At 43.7% G+C, this 22183-nt stretch overlaps 1 protein-coding gene across 3 annotated transcripts in view; it reads right to left on the bottom strand.

Moving 5' to 3' along the window:
* DAB2IP (DAB2 interacting protein) overlaps positions 1 to 21544 on the bottom strand; it is a 344050-nt gene extending 322506 nt beyond the window's left edge. For all 3 annotated transcript variants that reach the window (XM_032767534.2, XM_032767539.2, XM_032767537.2), the window contains exon 1: positions 21426 to 21544. In XM_032767534.2, coding sequence (XP_032623425.1) covers positions 21426 to 21483 — 58 coding nt within the window. In that variant the 5' untranslated portion in view covers positions 21484 to 21544. The remainder of the gene's footprint in view (positions 1 to 21425) is intronic.
* Between the last annotated feature and the right edge of the window lie 639 nt (positions 21545 to 22183).

The following is a 22183-nucleotide window of genomic DNA, read 5'->3' as shown; positions in this document are numbered from 1 at the left end:
TGGAAATAATAAGACAACAGTATTAACTCCCTGGTTTCCTTTCACCAAAATTCCCAAATACTTCTATGTTCGTAAACTGCCAAATCTAGATTTAGAGGCATGGAGTTGCTGTTTGGGTTTTAACCATGCAAAGGAGCCTTTTACCACCTAACCACCACACAGTGTGCACTCTCTCTGGGTTAAGGAAAAAACAAACACCAAATAAATACAAGCTTTCATGAGAAACAACACAGTGCCTGTATGACTCTTTCTGCAACTGCTGCCTAGAACTGCCCCATAGCCCCAGGACAGGCACCTAAAGGGGCAATACACAGAAAATAGAATCGTAGCTGGAGGAAAACTGACATTGCTTGAACATTTTCCTCCTTTTTTTTTTTGGTGAAACTTCATTTTGGAAGGAATTTCTGACCGTTTGTATTCACAGCAGCTGCTACATTCACCCCACTAGTGAGTCCTAAAAGAGCAGCCACCTAGCTCTGCACAAAACCATCATGGATTCAGGGGAGGGGAGGAGGATAATCCCAAGCATGTGCTTGGCGGCACAATTCTAGGGGCGGCATTCTGGTGAGTTTTTTGTTTGTTTGGTTTTTTTGCTTGGGGTGGCAAAAAACCTAGAGCCAGCCAAGGCTAGAGACATGGGATAAGGCATTTTCTCTGAATCTGTATACACGGGAACTGATGCATCTTTCATATAGAGAGGGTTCTCCAGTACCAGACCTATGTGCTTTTTCTAGAGATGTTTGAGTGGAGCAGAAGTTTAACACAACATTGCCACCTCTGATATTTACTGTTTTTCTTACAGCACCAGCTTCTGGAGTGAGATAATTACCAGAGAATATTTAAAACAAATGACATGGGTACTCCCTGCCTGTGGAAGTTCCAGCTAGAGAGCGGAGCATGAAGGCTTGCGCAATCAGGCCCCAGGAAGAGAGGAAATGTTGTGTCATCACTGCTTAGGTCCCAATCTGGCAAGTTGATTCAAAGCATGCAGACCCACATACCCATCCAGAGCACACATGAACTTAACAAGCGAAAAGGTCTCATGTGGATCAGCTTGCAGGATCAGCCCCTTAGTTATTTCAGCAGAGTTTTAATCAGACACCACTTTATGCAAAAGCCCATCAGCTGGGCAAGAATTTAGAGAGAATCATACCCTCATGAAAGCGTTTTTTATTATGTAGCAAAATATCAAGCTGCTTGAAATTACTCTCTGAATCACTGTGCAAGGCCACGTGCCTCAAGCATTTGTAATTTCCTGTAGCTTTCATTAAGACAATCCAAGTAAAGTTTCATAATGAAAGCAAGGAGATTGTGATTATGTTGCACACTTCATCACCACACTAAATGAAGAATGTGGCAAGTCCTTGATAAAAAGCCAAACAACAAACCCAGCTCTTGGAAGCTTTGGTGCTTCAGACAGAGAGAGAATGTTCACAATGCATATTCCAAGTTTAGGTCACTTCGGTCGAAGATCACAAGAGGTTATTTCCTGGGAGACATTAACGTAATTACTATACTCACTTTCCATAAAGAAGTGATTAGATGAGCCCACAATTCCTGTACAGCTATTTGTCTCGAGTACGTCAGCTGAAGTTGGTGTGGCAGGGAGGATTCATGGCCATACCTAGTAATCATATGAAATCATTCTGCTAATAACAGAGGTACCTTGATATAATTTAGTTTTAATACTATAAAGGTGCTCTCTCTGAACAGAGTGGCAACTAGACTCATCTCTAGCCTGCTATAAATTCAAGGGAAGAAGATTCAATCAGAGAAACTCAGAGTTCTTTCTACATCACACAAACTCTTCTAGGAATTAACGGAAAGCTCAACATGTTTAAATAGAAAAGCCATGGAGGCACAGTGGATGCTTAGGAGGAAGAATGCAAGTAGTGGCATTCTAGGGCAGCTGACGAACGTGGTCAGACCTAAAAAAAAAAATGGTCACTCACCTTTTCGTAACTGTTGTTCTTTGAGACATGCTGTTCACGTGTTCTCATGCGTGCACGACTGTCGGAAAGTTTTCCCTTACCAGCATCCGTCGGGTCAGCTGGGGAGCCCCCTGGAGTGGCGCCTTTATGGTGCTCAATATAAGACTCTGCCAACCCAACCCCACTTCAGTTCCTTCTTACCACCAGTGATGGTCATTGGAACAGCAAGTGCTTCCCTTAGCTTGTTCATTAGGTTTAGTTTAGGTTTCAGTTCTTAGTTCTGCACAGTTTAGAGTTACAGTTTTGGTTAAGGACCGTGGTTCTACCCTATCCCTTTCCTCCCCTCAGCTCTGGGGCATGCCTCGGGGTCAAGGGTTTAAACCACGTGGGATCTGCACTCGAAGAAGAACAGACCAGTTTTGATACTCCTGTCCCACCATGTATTGGTAGGTTGCATCTTTAAGAGTAAAGATTTCAAAAACAATTTTTGCTGAACCAGAATATCAATTTTTCAGTTATCTGACCTGCTTCGATAAAGACTGCAGGGAACATGCCTGCAGCTGAAAGCGACCACCACTGCCCCCAAGGCAGCATCCTCTGCTCTGCCTGGAGAGTACCACAGACAAAAGGCACATGTGCACCCCACAGGCAGAAGCTGTAAACTAATCAAGGCACTAAGGATGATTACTGTCATTTGTGTCCACCCACATTACATCCAGAGAGCGCAGCTGGTTTCTGTTGAGCAGGGAATACTTGATGGACACATTCTTTGGCCAGGACTTGTACTGCCTGTTAAGGTAAAATTCTGCATAATTTAGAAGAGGAGAAAAATTGCAATTTGATATCTGACTTGGAGGAAATGCAAACTCATCTCACTGATGGCTATGATGCATTGGCCCAACAATCCAAGCTGAGTGTGTCCTCTATTAATGGAGAAAACAGTAGACTGACACAGAGGAGAACTGTTGTCCTTGGTTTCAAAACCCCTCCAAGGATTTGCAACCTCACAGACATTGACTCCCTTCACTCCTCCCCCTCTCCTGCCCCAGACTCTTCACGCAGTTTCCATACTAGTGGTGTAAGAGCCACCTCCTCTGTAACATCTAGAACAAGGGCCCTGCCACCCTGCATCTCACTGATTCCACAGCTGTTTGCAAATCTCAGCTGAAAACATCTCCTGTGTCTGCACTTCAGCATCTCTCACCCCCTCTGTTATTTGTATTTTAACTCGGTGAAGGGTTTTGAGATATGGCTGGTAAAGTCTGTCTGACACAGCAAAGCAGGAGGATGCTGACCACTTTCTGTGTCTACTTTACATTGTTACATATTTTTAAAGTGAATTTAGTGCAGGCAAAAGGGCCTGGATTTGCAGCCAGCATGTCTGAAGTCTACCAAACAGGTACAGCACAGGTTGCCTCTGTGCTAGCATCCTAAATGCACCATCTCACCTATGTACATCAACAATGACACAGTGACCTCACTGCCAGTGGATAAAAGCATTACAATACTGAAGGCCATCCATCAAGTGCTTGAGTCCCTGTTGATTCTAGCTAGAGAGATGTCTTTTGTGGGGATTCCTAGTGCTGTGGATACCTGGCCAGTGAGAACTGGACCAACCTACCACCTCATTTCATACAGTCAGAAATATGACAAATAATAATCACTGCTGGTCTGGGCTGGATTTCACAAGTAAGGTGAAAGACCTTGCTTTCTATTTCCAATGCCCCACACCAACCACTTCCATTCTCCCCCCTCACACACACCCAATCTTTCATTTTTGAATGACTGGATCATCTTAAAAACAACGAGGAGTCCTTGTGGCAACTTAGAGACTAACAAATTTATTTGGGCATAAGCTTTTGTGGGATAGAACCCACTTCATCAGATGCATGAAGTGGAAAACACAGGAGCAGGCATATATACATGAAAGGATGGGAGTTGCCTTACCAAGTGTGAGGTCAGTCTAACGAGACAATTCACTTAACAGCAGGATACCAAGGGAGGAAAGATAACTTTTGAAGTGGTAATGAGAGTGGTCCATTTCAGACAGTTGACAAGAAGGTGTGAGTAACAGCAGGAGGAAATTAGTACTGGGGAAAATAGGTTTAGGTTTTGTAATCCCCCAACTACTTCCAGTCTTTATTTCTAATCTGATGGTGTCCAGTTTGCAAATTAATTCCAGTTCTGCAATTTCATGTTGGAGTCTGTTTTTGAAGTTTTTTTTGTTGAAGAATTGCCACATTTAGGTCTGTTATTGAGTGACCAGATCTTAGTTTTCTGAGTTTAACACCGAGACCGCTGTGTCTCACGAATGGCTCTGGCATAGTCATAAGCATCTCAGAGCTAGATCAAGAATGTTTCAATTGTGATTTAATGTGAAAGGTTAAGGATTAAAAATGGACACTAAGGGAACATCTAGTGTAGATGCAATAAAATCGATCTCCAATCGCTCTGCTGTCGACTCCGGAACTCCACCATGGCAAGAGGCGGAAGCTGAGTTGATGGGGGAGCAGCAGTGGTCTACTCGCTGCCATCCTCACAGGCAGGTAAATCGACCTAAGATATGCTGACTTCAGCTATGTTATTGGCGAAGCTGATGTTGCATATCTTAGGTCAAACCCCCCTCACCACCAGTGTAGACCTAGCCTAAGAGTTAGCAAGAAAAAGCTCCAAATCCTGCCACCTGATTTAACTGAGCACACACACTCCCTTTGCTACCAATTCAAACAAATCACTTAGCATGGTTGTAGACTGTTTCATCTATAAAAACACAAGACCTTTTATTCTGTACACATTTAGCAACATCCATTCAGCTGTGTAATGTGCTTCTGCATAAGGCCTGCAGCAGCAGAGTTTTCAGGTGCAGTTAACAATGTGCTGGTAACAAAAATTAGCTTAAAAACATTTTAATGTTCCACACTCTGGGTCTGGGACAGGACAGGTTTGTGGGCTCCAGAGAAATGACTTCCTGATGCAAAGGAGTTAATTTGATGTAGGGATTCAAATTCTGATCCCTTTCAACTCTCTGTTGCCCTTTCTCCTGCACTTCCTTCAAAGTATATACATCCCATATGTCGTTGTAAGAAGTAGCCAGATAGGCCATTGCAGTTGTCATTAAGCTGCATACCATGGCTACTTGGAGTGTGACTAATACCATTGTTTGATTCAATTCCCCACTGAACTTGGACGAGAAACTTCCATGGGAGATTAACTTGCTGATCCCAGGTCTGTCTGTGGCCTATTAAATCTGACTTTCACCACTGACTTCAATGGGGAGTCTCACGGGCATTAGGAGCTGACAAGTAATTCTAACGATTGAATCCGATGGGGAATTTTTACAAGGGGAGTTCTGCAGATCCACTGAAAATCTGCCCCAACAGCGTCTGTCCCAGACAAAAAGGTCTCTGTTATTAATGACAGTCACCTGAAATTCATTCCCTGGCTCACTAAACAGGTGTTTAGAAAAGAACTGCATTGCAAGGGTCACATCTTTGGGAATTTGCCCTTTGCAGATTTTGTGCTGTCTAGCAAAGATCTCTCCATCCATCTTTCATCATTTGAGTTATCTCAGCTAGCAAACATGATTAATTCAGGGTACATTTGCCTGAGTAAGGATCGTAGCATTTAGAACTCCAGGTTAGGAACAGCCAGTGCCTTGCAACAAAATCTTTTGTTTTATAATATCTTCTTGGTAGTCCATCGATCCGATGATGACAAATCTGTGCAGATCATCTATTGTTGGGCTCATTGTGTGCCCTCTGATGACTGTACAAGCCAATTCTAGAGGTGCACATTTTGCTACAGATGGTGCATGGGAAGTTCGCAGTCAGTAGATTGTGCGCTGCTGATGCTCTGTGACGTCGTTTGCGTGCCTCTTGTAGACGTTGGCAGCGGTCTTCCTCAAAGGCGATGCAGGTATTTCTAACTGTTGCACGCCACTGTGTTCTGTTGCTGGTGGTGTCCTCAAGGTCCCTTGGTTTGATACTGCTGTACTGCAGATTGACTTTGATGGTGTCCTTGTAACGTTTCCGTGGACGACCTATATGCCGGATGCCCTGGGAGAGCTCACCATACAGAAGCTGGCAGGGAATATTCTGTTGGCATCATGGGCTGATATGACCAGTCCAACGTAGCTGTGACTTCATGATCATTATTTCAATGCTTGTCATCTTGGCTCTCTTGAGGACCTCGAGACTGGCACTCTGTCTTGCCAGCGGATCTTCATGATGTTGCGGAGGCCAGCGCATGTGGAATGCTTTCAAGCTGCTTGATGTGACACCTATATACTGTCCATTTTCACACCCATACAAAAGAGATTAGAGAACAACAGCTCTGTACACAAGCAGTTTGTTGACATCGGATGTTGTGGTGGTTTAAAACTTTGACACACAGACAGCCAAGTGCCTGGCTTGCTTGGATATTCATGCGTTGAATCTCATTATCCAGTGATCCATCACTGGATATGACACTACCCAGGTATTTAAAGTTCTCCACTACTTAAGATGAGTGCCGTCAATGGAGATACTTGGGACAGAAGCATTTGATCCAAGTGCAGGTTGATGAAGAACTTCTGTCTTTCCAAGGCTGATAGATAGTCCGAAGAGTTGCGAGCCTCAGCAAACTTGTTGACAATGTGCTGAAGTCATTTTCAGCGTTGAGCCATGAGGGCACAGTCGTCGGTAAAGAGTGCCTCAAGAAGGGTTCTGCATGTCTTAGTCTTTGCATTCAGGCGATGGAGGTCAAAAAGTGAACCACGGCCGGTATTTCAAGTATATACCTCGGTCCAGATCTTTCATTGCATGGTTAAGGATGCATGCAAAGAACAGGTTCAATAGGACAGGTGTGAGAACACATCCTTGTTTCACGCCATTGGTGATTTTGAAGGGGGATGATGTGGCTCCATCAGACAATACTTCACCTGTCATAAAAGGCGTATAATCTGGACAAATTTTCTTGGGCAGCCAAGTCGTGTTAGAATAGTCCAAAGGGCTTCCCTGTTGACGGTATCAAAAGCTTTGTCAGATCTATGAAGACAGCATACAAGGTGCATTTCTGTTCAATGCTGGTGCATATTCTATTCAATGAACTTCCTTGTATTTGTCTGACAGCAAACACCATGTTGACTGTGCTCCGGCCAGGTCGGAAACTATATTGACTTTCAGGTAGATTTGCCTCAGAAATACTGGCTATTAGGTGGTTCAAGATGATGCGGGCAATGATCTTCCCACCAACGGAGAGAAGGGATATGCCTCTATAGTTTCCACATTCTGCTTTGCTGCCTTTGTTCTTGAAAAGAGAGACAACAGTAGCATCACGGAGGTCCTGGGGTATATTTTCATCCTCCCAGATGCTGATGATCACACTGTGGAACGCTGCTAATGCTGCTGGACCTGCTGCTTTGCATATCTCTGCTGCTATCCCATCTTTTCCAGGAGCTTTTCCTGATCTCATCTGGCTAATAGCTTTCTTAATCTCATTTATCATTTATAGTGGGCAGAAAGTCAAGATCTGTCAGAGCAGGTTGTTGTGGAATTTCATTGAGGATATTATTATTCACGGTTGATGGTCTATTGAGAAGGTTGCTAAAGTGTTCTCGCCATCTTTCGTTGACGCCTTCTTTATTTTTAATCAGCGTTGTGTTGTCTGATGAGAGCAACGGGGCGGTCCTTGCTTTAGAAGGTCCATAGACAGTCTTAATAGCACTGAAGAACATTTTTGAGTTGCAAGTCTCAGCATAGTGCTCAATTTCTTTGGCTTTGCTCTCCCACTAGTTGTCTTGTATCTGACGGAGGTCTTTCTGTGTTTTGCTCTGAAGGTACTTGAAATGGTCCCGTTTAGAGACTGAGGAGAGGTCATTCTGCCATTCGATAAAGACTTTTCTCTTTACTTCCAGTGCTGAGCATATTTCTTCTTGATTCTCATCAAACCAATCCTGATGTGTTCTTTTCTTTGGTCCAAGAGATGTTACTGCTGTCAGTCACTATCTGCTTGAACTGGTCCCACTTTTCGGTTACAGTACCGATGAATTGTCTGTGGGATGTCAGTTTGTCATCAAGACTCCTCTGGAAATTGTTGAAAGACTGAGCATCCTTCAGTTTGGCTATGTTGAAAGCAGGTCGCACATGCTTAGGGCATTTGTGCCGAGAGGGAGCGATGTGAAGTTGAAGAGACATCCTGATTATCTGTGATCTGTCCAGCACTCTGCACCTTGCATTACTCTGGTGATCATTATGTCTCCGATGTCTCGCCTTCTGACAATGGCATAATCTATCAGATGCCACTATTTGGACCTAGGGTGCATCCACGTCGTTTTGTATTTGTCCCCTTGTTGGAACAGAGTGTTGGTAATGGTCAGGTCATTTTCAGAACAAAGGCTCAAAAGAAGTAGTCCATTGCTGTTAATTTTGCCTGCACCATGTGGCCCTGTTACTCCTTTCCAGTTCTCGCTGTCAGCCGCGACTCGGGTATTAAAATCTCCAAGTAGGAGTAGTTTGTCTGTTACAGGTGTGGCCTTCATCAGTCTGTCGAGATCTTCATAGTATTGTTCCTTTGAGTTGTCAGAGCATGTTAGAGTGGGTGCATATGCACTGATGATGGTGGCCTGATGTTTGGCATTTAGTGGGAAGCGTAGTTTCAGCAATTTTTCATTGATAACCACTGGAAGGTCTGGGAGTTGATGCATCAATGAGGTTTTTATTGCCAGACCAACTCCATGTATTCTGTCCTCTGTCTCAGTCTTACCATTCCAGAAGAAGGTGTAACCACATCCTGGTTCGCTCAAGAAACCTTCCCCAGGCAATCTTGTTTCACTTAATGCCGCTATATCAAAGTTGTAGCGGGCTAGTTCTCAAGCAATGAAAGCTGTCCTTCTCTCAGGTCTTGCAACAGCTTCTTGATCCATGAGGTTACGAACATTTCATACACCAATGGTAAGTTTTCTCAAATTTTTCTTTTGGTTTCAGCCGCAGGTTGGGTTAAACTGCTAGCCGTGGCTTGCTGGCCAGTTGTTGTAGGGCACGCAGTTTTTAGGCCACCTTTTCTAGGCCCCTCCTTTATTAGGGTGAGCAGTACTGTCCTGAAGAGGGCTGCTCAGACACCTAGGATGCTGCCGGGCAACTCTGCTGCTCCAGGAACAGAGCTGGACAACCACCTATCCACAGGCCGCCTGCATGCAGGATTGGGACTACGACTCCCAGTGGTAACCTCCACCTGTCGCTTTGCCCCTCTCCCATCGCCGCAGGACTTGGGTGGTATGATGATGATGTTTGATGATTTGCACAGGACCTGTACGTGAAAGCTTTTTAAGTGGTAGAGCCGTTGAATGGGAGCAATCCCACTCTCTCGACCTCAGAAGCCAGACACCAATGGTACGAAAAATTGTCACAACTGGTAACTTCTTTGGTTGCAGTGGATGGCCTTGATGTCTTTCGTGCCTCGTCAAGCCCTTCGCTGTCCACAAAGCGTTGCAGAACCGCCTTCTTTGCCGTTGGATCTTAGTGATCTCTTTCACTCAGTCCGCCGGAGCTGACGTCACATGCAGGGTAGGCATATCCCTAATTCATTGAGGGTTTGAGTCCCATCAGTTACACTTACCTGATTTAGCTGGCCTGTCGAAGCCATTGCCCAGGGTGTGGCCACTGCGCATGCTGCAGCTACTTGGAGCCACAAATGAGAGCTGAGCGACAGGTGGGGACCAAAGTGGACGGACCACCCCCGAAAGGGTACAAGTCCCCCCATCAGAGGTACTACCCCTCCTAGGGCATCCCATACACCCCTATAATATAGGTCATGATTAATTCAGCTTAACATTCTGACTCTCCACTTGTCAGCTGCTTCCTGGCTGCATCATATAAAACCACAAGCACCCAGTCTCCTTCCTTGGCAGAATCGTTAGCACGGTCTCTCTCCCTTCAGCAGTCTCTCCTCTTTTGCTCCGAGGCTCTCACCCTCCATTTATCTACAGTATACTACAGTCTGCCATCTATTAACACCAAATGCACATAGTCCGCCGAGGGCCATTCCACCAGCCAGAGTGACTATAAATCGATAGTGTAGCGAGATACGGCTCAATTCTGCAAATCCACGAATCTCTGGGGCAGCCCCACAAGTACACCAGGTGGGGTCAGGGTGTGCACCCTTTCATGCTTCAATGGAGAGCATGATAGCACGGTGTGCTGGGGTGATTTTGTCTCCCCCTTCCCTCTCCCCACCTCATCCATGCCACTGTTGAATATACTGAGCTATTAAAGGGAGGCTAGATCTCTGCGAGACTGTGACATTTTGCACAAAGTCTTTTCAACTTTATGCCTAGGATTTGGCACTGACAGCGCACATGGAATGTGCCAATAAGACAGTCCAGGTTTCTAACCCACGTAGCAATACAGGTAATACGCAGGTTTGATAGATCCTGAACTTTGTTTCAACACAATGACATTTTTCCATCCATAAGCAAGACAAGAACTTCATGCAAGAGGGCATGAGACATATTAGTCAAAGGTCTCGGTTTACAGCCCAGCTGGATGAACTCATCAACACTCTCCATCGTATTTGACCTCAGGGGTTCTGGTGACCCAGCTCTAAGGTTCTGGACCCTGGTCTTCTGCAATGAGATGTTCAAATCCATTTGTGGATGACATCTCAGAGACCCAGGAGGGTGGGGCTGAAATTCTCTAACTTCTTCACAAGTGTAGTTTTGGTTGGTAAGCATTTCTTGACCAATCCTTATTCCAAAATGTGGAGTGGCAAGTCCTAATATCCAGTTGATAGCTCAGCAGAAAAGGGCTGTGAGAAGAATGCATCCCCGCCACACACCTGAGGCCCAGGTACTATTATCCCAGGTACTTAAAGGATTTAAATTCATCTTTGACTGCACTGCTCCTCATTATTTAATGTTCTAGCACAGTGATACTCAGACTGAGGCTCTTGAACTGCAAGTGGCTCTATAATTTGTCTCCTGTGACTCTTTGCAGCACATGATATTAAAACATTGTGTGATTTAATTATCAACCAGTCCAAGTTTGTTAACCAATCAGGATACTTTTACTATGTTTTCAACTACAATTGGTCAATAAAATAAAATAATAATACTTGGTCAGTCATTTGGCTGTGAGAATATATATAACTAAATATTTCCCCGTCATACTGTTTAAATATGAATCTATAGTACTATAGTCAATGAAACAATGAATTCACACTACTGTGTCACTTTTGGGTAATGCTGATCGCTAATTTGGCTCCTGACCCACTGAGGTCTGAGTATCACTGTTCTAGCATAATTTGTACATTTGAGAACAAGGCATTAGTTACCATGATGTAAGTAACAGCCAGGCAGGGCACTTTCCTAGGTCAAGGCTTGGGTTTGACTGCATGCTCGGCCATTGACTCAAAGGGAGACACTTGATCACATTATGCAATGATAGCCAACTGGGTGATATGAATGAAGTGTCCCAACTCCAGGATGATGACACCCAGCTTCACACACTGCTTGAGGAGAGACCACCTGACCTTCAATCCTCGGGCACCTCTTGCAGGCTCCCCATTCCTTCCGAGACCCAGTTGGAAAATGTTATCTTTCATAAGTCTGGTCAAAAAATTCCCATCTAAGATGTTTTGCATTTTGACAAGATGCAATTCTTCATGGGGAGCTTCTGCTTCCTGCAGAAATCTTTGACTTTTTGTCAATATAAAACCCAAACACTGAAGTTTTCCACCAAAAACATCAAGTTTTTTTATTTTGGGGGGCAAAAACCTTAAAAATTTTTGCTAAAAAATACCCCTGCCCCTCCTACCACGTCTGTTTTTTGCGCTTGCCTCTCGTCTGCCTCCCAGAACACCCCATGCTCTCATTCCACTCCCACCCTCACCCCATCTCCTCCACTTGTCTAGCACAACCCTCAGCTCTGTCCCCTCCAGTCTTCCTACTGCTGGGGGGAGAGCTTCCCACTCATCAGCCCTGCCACCTGAACAGTTCTCTTGTATCTCTCGACCTCATCAACTCTCCACCTGATTTCAATTGAAACTGAAAACTCATTGAACCTCATCTCCATGTATCTACTCTTATGGATGATGTAACTCTGCAGAGCCTTTGCGGACACAGCTGCTCTATAAGTCATCACACATTACTGGGCAGTACAATTATTCATTGCAAGAGGGCCTTGGAGACCTTGGTCAGTAATTTTTCACCATTCATGGTTGGTGCGTTACCATTTGGACCACTGCTTGCTGCGAGAGTTCCCCTATGCTCCATATTCATTCATGTCTACTTTCCTTCCCTTCTCTAGCCAACTGACAGCAACTACTCATCCATGCCCTCTGATGTGTCAACAATTGCAATCTCTTCTTTCACAGCCACAACAAAAGCAAACCTTCTCCCACTTAAATCCATTCAAAACACTGTTGCAAACATCTTCCTGGCTAGTTGCTCCATGTCACTCCCACTTTGTCTCTCTCCCCCATCCCACAAGCTACTTGTCTTGGCCCTTCGTGGCTTACTCCTGACTTACCTATTATCTCTTGTATGATGCAGAGCTGTTGACTTGCGCCTCAAATCCCACCTGATTCCTGGCAGTCTTCATTGCCCATTAGTCGCATTTTCCAATAAGACCCTTTGCGATTTCACCCTCCTGCCCCTTAAGCCTGTGTGCAACTCCAGCAAAAACCTGCTCTGTCTGATTCCTTATCTGCAAATCTGCCTAGATACAGATGCAGCATGGTGCATGGAGAGGACACAAGACAGGGAGTCAGGAGAACAGGAGTCCTAGTGCTGCTTCTGTCACTGACTCACTGAGCAGCCTTCAGCAAGGCCCTTGAGGAGCCTCAGATTTCCCATCTGTAACATGAAGCTGATATTGTTAATCTCCTCCTCACTAGGGGTGTTTTGCTGCTAAAGCCATTAAGGCCCTTGCCGATGCCTGGATGGGAGCACAGCTAAGCGGAAAATATTGTTACTGTAACATTCCAACCCACATGATAACCCAGCTTCTGTGCTCAGACACCTCCTTGGCAAACACCCTAATCAAACATGATAAAGAATCTCATGGTGGACTGTCTGGAGCTAAGCCGTATTTGTTTGCTTGATATCCCCAGTGTACAGCACATTTGCCAGAGATGGAAGTAAAACCATCAGCCACATTCAGCTGTTCAGGCCATCTGTGGAGAAGGGGGCTGTTGTCCAATATCTTCGCTATGTGCAGTACATGATGATAACCCTCAGTTAAAGGTCTGAAGGTCTTTAATCATCTCATATAGCCATGCCCTTCCTTAAAAATAACACTTGTCTGGCCTTTTGCCAGGCTTCAGGGCTCTCTCCTGAACGAGGACTCGTAAAAATTTCTACTGTAGCTTCTCTGGTTTCTGTCTGTGTTGTCTGTGCCTGGTGCCTTATCAGTTGAAAAGCTTCTGATCTATAAATAAGACCTTGGTGTGTCAGCTGTGGGCTTTTTAATTCCTCGGCATTTTTGGTTCCCAGAATATCCCCATCCTCTCTCATTTAGCAGACACATATGAACAAGAACATTTGACATCTCGGGCTTTCACTCGCTCACTCTCTCTGCACCATTGTTCTGGAGGAGCCTTTCCATTCAATGTCCACCTATAACATACACCCTTAGCTAACATTAGTAACTGTTTTGGATGGTGGAGACCAACTGATTTGTTTTTCCTTTTGATTACTGGAATTTATTTTGTTGGTTTTATTCACTTAAGTGTGGGTCTAGTAATCGATAACCCACGTAACAGCCAGTAGGGGGTGCTCTTCCCTTCCATGCTGGGATTTTGAATCCAGGGCCACCACCTGCTATGGAGGCAGGGAACATGTGCTGTAGCAACTGTTGTGGGGGCCTCAGTAGTGGTGCTCCTCCCTCTCCGTCAGAATTGAAGCAATGCCCAGGCTGCTGGAGTGGCTGTCTTTGGGATGCCATATAAAACTGAGGCCTGGACCAGTTCTAGTTACTAAAGATCCGTTCATGTCTTTCCAAGAAGAGTGAGGCTGTTTGCCTTGGTAGTCTGGCCAAATCCCAGTATGGGTGATTATATTCCATCCATCTATTGTCCCTCATTGCTTTAACATATATAGTGTTCCTCCGCTTCTTGTCCACAATCTGCCAAGGGTGCTGTTATAATGGTTACTGCTTCCTGCTCCTAGGTAGTTACATTTCAGTGGTGCGAGATGGGAACTAATCCCTCTGTTTAATTGCTGTTTGTAATTCTGTAAAGGGGCTGGAGGCATTATATAGATATAGATTAGCTAGATAGAGATATATAGATCGATATCTTTCTATATAGAGATACATACACACACATATACACTATGTAATCTCCCTAACTCCTGGTCTCTTACACTTCCCAGGAGTTCTCTGCTTCTTTAATAAAACTACTATGGATCCTTCAGTTTCACCACATACTGTAAATTATACTGAAATGAGAAGGTATTGCTCATATCTATTTTTAAATCCCTCTCTTTGTTGCCAACTGGAGTTTGGGGACAATAAAGGATTCCAATTACATCCTCCTGTCTTTTTGAAATGCCTTGGATTTTGTTCTACTTTTCATACACTCACAGACATTTCAGACCAATTACTTACAATTGCTCTCCCAAAACGTTCACTGGCCTCTATTATTTGCCACATACCTGGTTCTTTTCTTTGGAGTAAGTCCAAACTGACCTGTTAACTTGTTGGCTGCTCAGCAAGCAGTGTAGGACAACGGGCCAGTATTAGTCCAGAAACATACGCCCGTAGTGGCCAGGCTGCAGCTATTTCAGACAATCACAAACATTCCCCCAGCCAGGACATGGTAATAGCATTTAAATTTGTCACCATACTTTCCCATCAGCAAAAACCCAGCATCTCTCTTGGACTGGCCTCTTCAGGATTTAGAATCCTTTTCCATGGGAATTTTTTTTAACCCTTTCAATCTTGCCCGAGTGCAGCCTGCCATAAGCCAGGCTTTTTTCACATATATTTCCTCTCCAGACACGTCAAGTTGACGATGATAATCTATTGATATTGCTTTCATCCAAAGATCTCACAGCCATGCAGAGTTGCTTGGTAGAACAGTTACCTTGCTTACTGCTGTGTTTTAGTGCCTGGAGGAGCATGATCCTGTGGGCACTGATGACCTTTGTCTCCCATTCTCTTGGAGGGAAGTTAGGGTCACTAGGACTTTGTAAGATTGGGCCTTAAATTAAGAAGGAACCAATACACTGGGACACTACAGATGGACCTATTTGGGGCTGTGGCCAGGTGAAGTAATATGGTTACAGCTCACTCTCTCTCTAAATGATGGTTGTATCACAAAAAATATGCTTCCCAAAATATAACAGTTCCCCTTGTGCACATAACACTAATCTACCTCCATCCAGGCATCTCTGCTCATTTGTCTTCTGAGTATTAAACTGTGTCTTCACTTCCTCTGCTTCAGTTCTCCTACCTTCATGCATATGATTCTTTACCTCTCCCAGTACTCAGAGGCAACAGATGATGTACATGGTATTAGAACCTGAACAGAAGGAAACCGTGCATAACTGTCTCAACTCTTCATTGTTCTCAGCTTGCCTCGGCCTTGAAAGTGTGAACCCGTAGATGTTATAATGTTTGAATAATTTAAAGAAAAACACAGCTAAATCTTGTAATGCTTTTGATAATGGAACATCAGCAAACCATGCACTTTGATAACAAATTTTCCCAGAAATACCTTCAGTAAATCTCTCCTGCAATATTTAATGTTTTATGCGAAACAGAGTCCACTGCAAACAAACAGAAGCAAAGATTATAAATGGAAGAGGGGGATCAATTGTTAATGATCTGTGTCGAGTGACACATAACAGCACTATTTAATCACTCAGTATTAGTGTAACATGCTTATTCTTTCAGCTGCCATCCTTCATTTCTTTTTCCCATTTTTCTCTCAGCCCTGTAGTTAATACTGAGAACTGAACTTCTAAAAAATCTAAGAAAGGGATTTAGCTCCTAAGAATCTTTCTTTCCAATGTCCATTCTACACAAAAGCTGAGCCCTAAGCTTTCATTATATAGGGCATGTTCAAAGGACACTGTCAAAGATTAGAAGCCCCAAATTTTACATAACTATGTTTTCTTATAGCATTTTGAAAAGAGCAAACGGTCCTGGACATGTGGTTTTGCCCATGAACAATATTTCAGTGCTTTTATCACCTTTTAAAAAATCTTAGCCAGCAGCCTTGCATTTGCGAACAAGCCTCCATAACAAACCAGCATGCATAGTCCAGTGCCCATAAGCAACCCTATAACAACAAACCAACTTTCATGCAGAACAAAGTTGAATACTGTGCCACCTGTAGAGAATTACAGCAGAGTTGTTAATAGATCCCATGGACTGTGAAACCTCCCTCAAATCCAATTTCTAACTCCAACTTTTCTCCCACATTCTCTGACAATGCCAGGCTCCTAACTCATTATTTAGAAAGAAAGAAACAAACAACAAAGGACCGAACATGAAGGTGCTCTGTATAAAAACTAACTCACAACCTTATTCTGTGTAGTCTTTCCCTCCCCTCCATCTAATGGCTTTTCTCGCTATGTCGTATCTAAATCTAACCTAACTTCCCTACTCCTCAGAGCAGGAGCCGTTTCTTTGTTCTCTCTGAAAACCATCATCCACATTCAGGGTGCTATAAACAAATGTTCTATAACAATAACAAAAATAATGTTGCTTCCCTATGCAACATCCCAGGATGGCAGTCCCTACAGGAAATGGCACAACTAGCACATCCAGACAACACAAAAACCATAATATTTAGAGGCTGCAGGCAATTTCCCCAGAGCCAGGAAATTTAGAGCTGAGGAAAGATTGCTCCAGAATGAGTTTAGTTCATCACAGTGATACAACTTAAACAAACTATTTTGGAGCTTGCAAATTCTCTTTTGCTGGTAGATGAGAAGGAGTTTACTCTGTCAACATTTATCACTTTCCCCCACCACCACACAGAACAAAAATCAGTGTGGGCTTAAAGGTATTGTTCTGGGGATGAGTGTGTTGGTCCCTCTTTCTTTCTCCCTCACTCTCAGATGCTTGACAGTGTGATTTTGGGGGGAAATCCTCAGTTCTGCTCACTTCCTCTCTGCTCCATCCTTGGAAGCTCATCAGCAGAAAGTTCCCCTAGGCCCACCTGCTGCTCTGCCATCCTCGCACACACACTTTAAAAGGGCTGCTTTAGGTCGGAACAATCCATCCTCCTTTCACTCTCACATGTGCTTGCTTCACTGGCAGCTCAGTCTAGCTCTCCAGATCAATCACCTCCAGCAGAAGATCAAGTCGGAGTCAATAACACATTTACCTTTTCTAAAATGGACAAGTGAGTTCAGCGGCCATGAAGTTGAAGGACCAGGAGTGCTGGCTTGCATCTGGCACTGGGTAGGGAGACACTGGGTAAGATCCCCCCAAATCCAATGCTCTGCACATCAGCGTTAAAGCTCAACACCTCCTCCTGTTCCAGTCTCAATCCCCCACTTAACTCTGCCAAACGCATCTCAGTCTTCACCTACAGTATCCCGGATTCCCTGCTATTCCAGTCCTTCACGGGTTTTCACGTCGGCCCTGACCAGCAGCAACCTCTGCTTTTCCAGTCTTTGGGCCCATGCCCAGCTCTACTAAAGGATCACTGAGTGTCACCTGGGATGGGAATACATGACAGCCCTAAAGAGTTTTGAAGAGTCTAAGTTAAGTTAAGAATAGCAGAAAAGTTCAGTCAAGGCTGTTAGTCATGTAATACGCCCCGGTGTGTGTGTATTTCAGTGGGCTAAGAAAAGCAATAGATAGTGCGTGCTTCAATACCTAGGAACAGTGGTTGTTGTAGTCTGACTTTCCAGGCTTTGTGGGCTTATATTTAAGTCTATGGGGCATATTCACCTAGGTTGTAAGTGGGTATTATTCCACTGAATCCAATGGCTGAATTTTGCCCACAAGGCTGTTTATAATTACATATTTTTACAAGTACATTTTAATGTATTTTAAAACTGAACTAGTAACATGGCAGTATTTCTTTGTAAGACTCACAAGACACCAAATTCAGAGAGATGAGACCAGTGTAGCCTCATAAACTGTTACCACAGAATCAGAAGCTGCAACGAATGTACAAGGTTCAGATACTTTGCAAACAATGGCATAGCTATAACATACAGAAATCTTCAGCAACTCGTGAGTATAGCTGCAGGCAGCCAATCTCTCCTGTAGCTGCAAATGACTACAGCCTGAGAGAGGGAGCTGCAACACTGACCTGCCATCTCTGGCAAACAGACAATTTAGGGTTATGGTTTCAGAATCAGCACATTCCTAGGGCAACATGTGTTCCAAGCAGAGTTCTTTGCACTAGAAGCACAAAACCATTTCAGTATGTTTAAAAGCTAGAATTAGCAACCAACATCAAATGGCAACAACAAAATCCTCCTTGAGGTTCCCAAGTTCCAGAGAGAAAAGGCATGTGTGTGTGGCGTGAGAGTGTGTTTTTCAGAGACCTGCACTTTCAGATCACCTAGCCTCATGGCTAGGACTTCAGACGCGAGCATAAGAAACATGTTACAGCACTCTGTGACCCTCTACACAAACCACAGGGATGGTATCAACCATATGTTCAAAGTACAGTAAGTCCTACAGCTGAATGGAGAATAGTAGAGGAAATTCAGAAGGAATTAACTTGGGTCACTCACTAGTTTCTATTTTATTCCACTCACTTTCTTATGCTGTGGCAGCTTGACATGCTCCTTTCTGACAGCATTATCACAATGGACCATCCCTTCTCAGGAGTTTCAATTACAAGGAATGATACACCTGTAATGACTCTTCATTGAGAAGTCAGTAGCCTAATTTGTTCAAAAGCAGCTCTGATTTGTGGGAGAGGAAAGAGAGAACAGACTCCTCAATGCTGAACAATCCCATCCAGGCAGCTTAACTAAATTAACTCACCCTGGCACTGCCAGGGAATGACAAGGCTGCAGGAAAGAAAGATCAATTCAAGAAGATATTTTGCCTATGTATTCTTCAAATTGACTTTTCCCACCATTAATGATCCATTTACTGGGCAGGAAACAAATGACTAAATCATGAAGTGATTTTGACTTCACCTGGAATTCTAAAGTGCTCTAAACGGTTAACACTTGTCTGATAAAGACCACCAGGTGGTTCAAAAATAGTAAAACAGCTTCTCTTCTTCCAGGTATGAAAAAGTTTTCCATTAACATTCTTGGTGACAAAAGAGAAGTCTTTACTGGAGAGAGGCAGAGATGGGTCCAAGTTATGAGTGCTTCCTGAGGTATTAAGTGTCACATGACAAGGGGAACACATTCGTTTTCAGAGTCTGAGAAAATTTATAGCAGCTCAGTTGGTTTTGGAGAATGAAAGGGACAAAGGAGCCTTTCCAAGAGTTATTGCTACAAGAAAAACTTCTAAAAGGAGAGAAATCTTTCTTCCCTAGCACTCTGCTGGCAGCACTTTGAGGAGTCGCTATTGATGGAGTTCGTGCAGAGTAATGCCTGGTATGTCACAGTAACTAACTACCCCATAAGTCCTGGTAAGTTTGTGTGTCACTCCCACAGCTGGGGAAACCAGCAATGCAAGATCTCCTATCCCTGACCTCATAACCGAGACTATGGCTTACTCCATTGGCTTTATCCTACAGCCAGGACAGTTTAAGTCACAGTAACTGGAAATAATTTAAGCAAAAGAAGTGGGTAATTTTTTTTTTTGGCAGTCTAGGATTCTCTCTGGAGGCATTCTTGTATGGTGCCATGAATGTTTAACAGTCCCTAATTCCTCAATTTGTGAACACTTCTCTGTGTCTGCTTCCTTGTTTAAATATTCTATAGCAAAACAATTTTCTTCAAAACTTGACAAAAACACTTTACACGTCTCCGGAGAGAAAAATGAGAATATTGTTCATCTTAATATATTCATTCTATATTTAGGGAGCTATTATGTAAGAAATTCATATTTTACATTATCTGAAAAAACAGAGCTGAAGTCATCTTTCCTGTAGAAATAGGGGCATTCTCTTTGTGGTTTTTGAAGCCCAGATTCCAACGCTGGGAAAGGCAAGACTTGTGGTACTTTCAGTAACACAGACCAAAATATGCAGTATTACTTCTATCATCTTCAAACTCCCCACTGTAAGGAAGGAAACTTGAATTCAGTTCTATGTCCCAAAGGGAGAAAGTAAAGTTTATTAAGGTGTTGTACCTCTGCAACCAGGGAGTCTCAGTCAGGTGAAAAGAAGGAGTCTAAAATATCAAAAGGAAAAAGCATGATTCTCTCTTTTAATCTTTAAGTGCAATTATCATCACTTGAAACTAGGGTGACCAGACAGCAAACGTGAAAAATTGGTACGGGGGTGGGGGGTAATAGGAGCCTATATAAGAAAAATCAGGACTCTCCCTATAAAATTGGGACATCTGGTCACTCTACTTGAAACATCCCTGTTGTCGGTTCCTGACTATTTTAGACCAGCCAACTTCAGTGTGGCACAGAGCCCCAAATAAAGCACCACTACCCACCCAACTCTGGCCAGCCGACTGCTTGCATAGTTTAAATATTACCTCATTCCCTTAACTACATCCCTTCCACAACATTGTAGGGCCACTGTGGTATTAATACTGCAGCTGGGTCTCACCTAAGGACTCATTTTTCGCCAGGGAGCACATCGAGGAAAATCTGCAATTAGCCTTTGAATCATATTTTTGCAAAAAGCAGGGAGTGAAGGGTTCAAAGTGTATCCAGAAAGGTACCAAATGCATATTAAAAAGCCAGAAATGAATTTATTCTAAAATCACCATCTTAAAAACACTTTAAAAAAATGGCAAACTGTAGCGCTCAAAGCAACCCATCCATTCTATTAAAAGGAGAAAAATGGTTTGCAGTGGCAAACAACTTCACACCAATTTTATGCAGATCATCTGCCTTTCAAGGTACCAGTCACAATACCATGCAGCATATGGGATGCTATAAATCCAGGGAACGGTTGCAGTTTTAACCACAGACTTTAATTCCAGGGTAATTTCCTCTGGTCGCCATCTAAATTTATCTTCCTAACTAAATTACCCACTGCACTGCCTCTAGCAAAGCTTCCTGGAGATAGAGTTTGTGACTGCTCCGTTTGACAGAACAGAAGGTACAAAGTTGCATTCTTTTCTTATTGGCAAAAATTCCTCCAAACTGCATAATGTAGTGTGTAAGTTCCTCTTCTATATGCAAAGTGTCTAGGACACAGGCTGATAAGAAAAAGCACCGATTATGCTTGATCTATTGCTTTTACAGTACCCTGCACTTTTTAGCAGACTGTATGTTTATCTCCAACATTTCCTCCCCATAAACAGAGATTTCTAAGACAAAGTGAAGTACATTACCCCATCCTCTCCACCTGATCCATGCAGACGATAGTAAAAAACACATGCTTAACCCTCTGCCTGAAGTAGCATGTGTATCAAGACACTCTTCCTCCCTTTTCTTTTGTATGTTTTCTACTCCTTACCATTGGAGTTGTCTTGGTCCAGGGGATTATCTGGCTCCATTACTTCAAATAAAAGCATCCAACATGCAGTTCTCCATGCAGCAGAGGCATAAAAACACAGCAGTTGCCTAAGCTGATTCACCTGATTTATGAATTAGTGCTGCATCCATAAGAGGCTGTGTTTCTTCTTTTGTATTACATCTGGCTGCTTTTCCAACTAGATGGCTGGGTATTACAGCATGCAGGCCCCTTTCCAGCATTTTCTTAATGCATTATATTTAAAGTAGCAGTAACCTTTTTCTCCCCCCTTCCTCCCCACCTAGGACTAAGTTAAAGCAGCATCACTAGGCAGAGCTGGCAGAGAGTGGAGCACATTCAGACCAGGACCTGCAAGCATTTTCCAATTCATGTTGCTGCAAAAAGAAAACGACTGATACAATAAAAAGTCAGTGAGGTTTGCTACAGGACTGTATGTGCAGCAGAGAATCACACCAAAACCCACAGGAAAGGTCTGCGGGGTTTGAGGAATGCCAGTGCATGGCCCCTGCCACTCAAACACAAACTGAGTGCCCCACTCCAATCTTCTGGAATGCTGGACTTCATCCAGCACTAGCTTGCTCCCTGACTCTGCTGTTCCCCCGTGTCCACGCGCTGTCTTGGAAAGGAAAGAGGCTGTTTGCAGACTGAATAGAGCAGCCACTGTCGAACAGGGAGGAAACTCAATGACAGCACTGGGCAGTTGCCACATGCTGCAGCAGGGACCTTCTACAGTGACCTGT

This window comes from Chelonoidis abingdonii, chromosome 24 (assembly GCF_003597395.2).
Source record: "Chelonoidis abingdonii isolate Lonesome George chromosome 24, CheloAbing_2.0, whole genome shotgun sequence".
Classification (NCBI taxonomy): Eukaryota; Metazoa; Chordata; order Testudines; family Testudinidae; genus Chelonoidis; species Chelonoidis abingdonii.
This window is presented reverse-complemented; position numbering and strand designations above follow the sequence as displayed.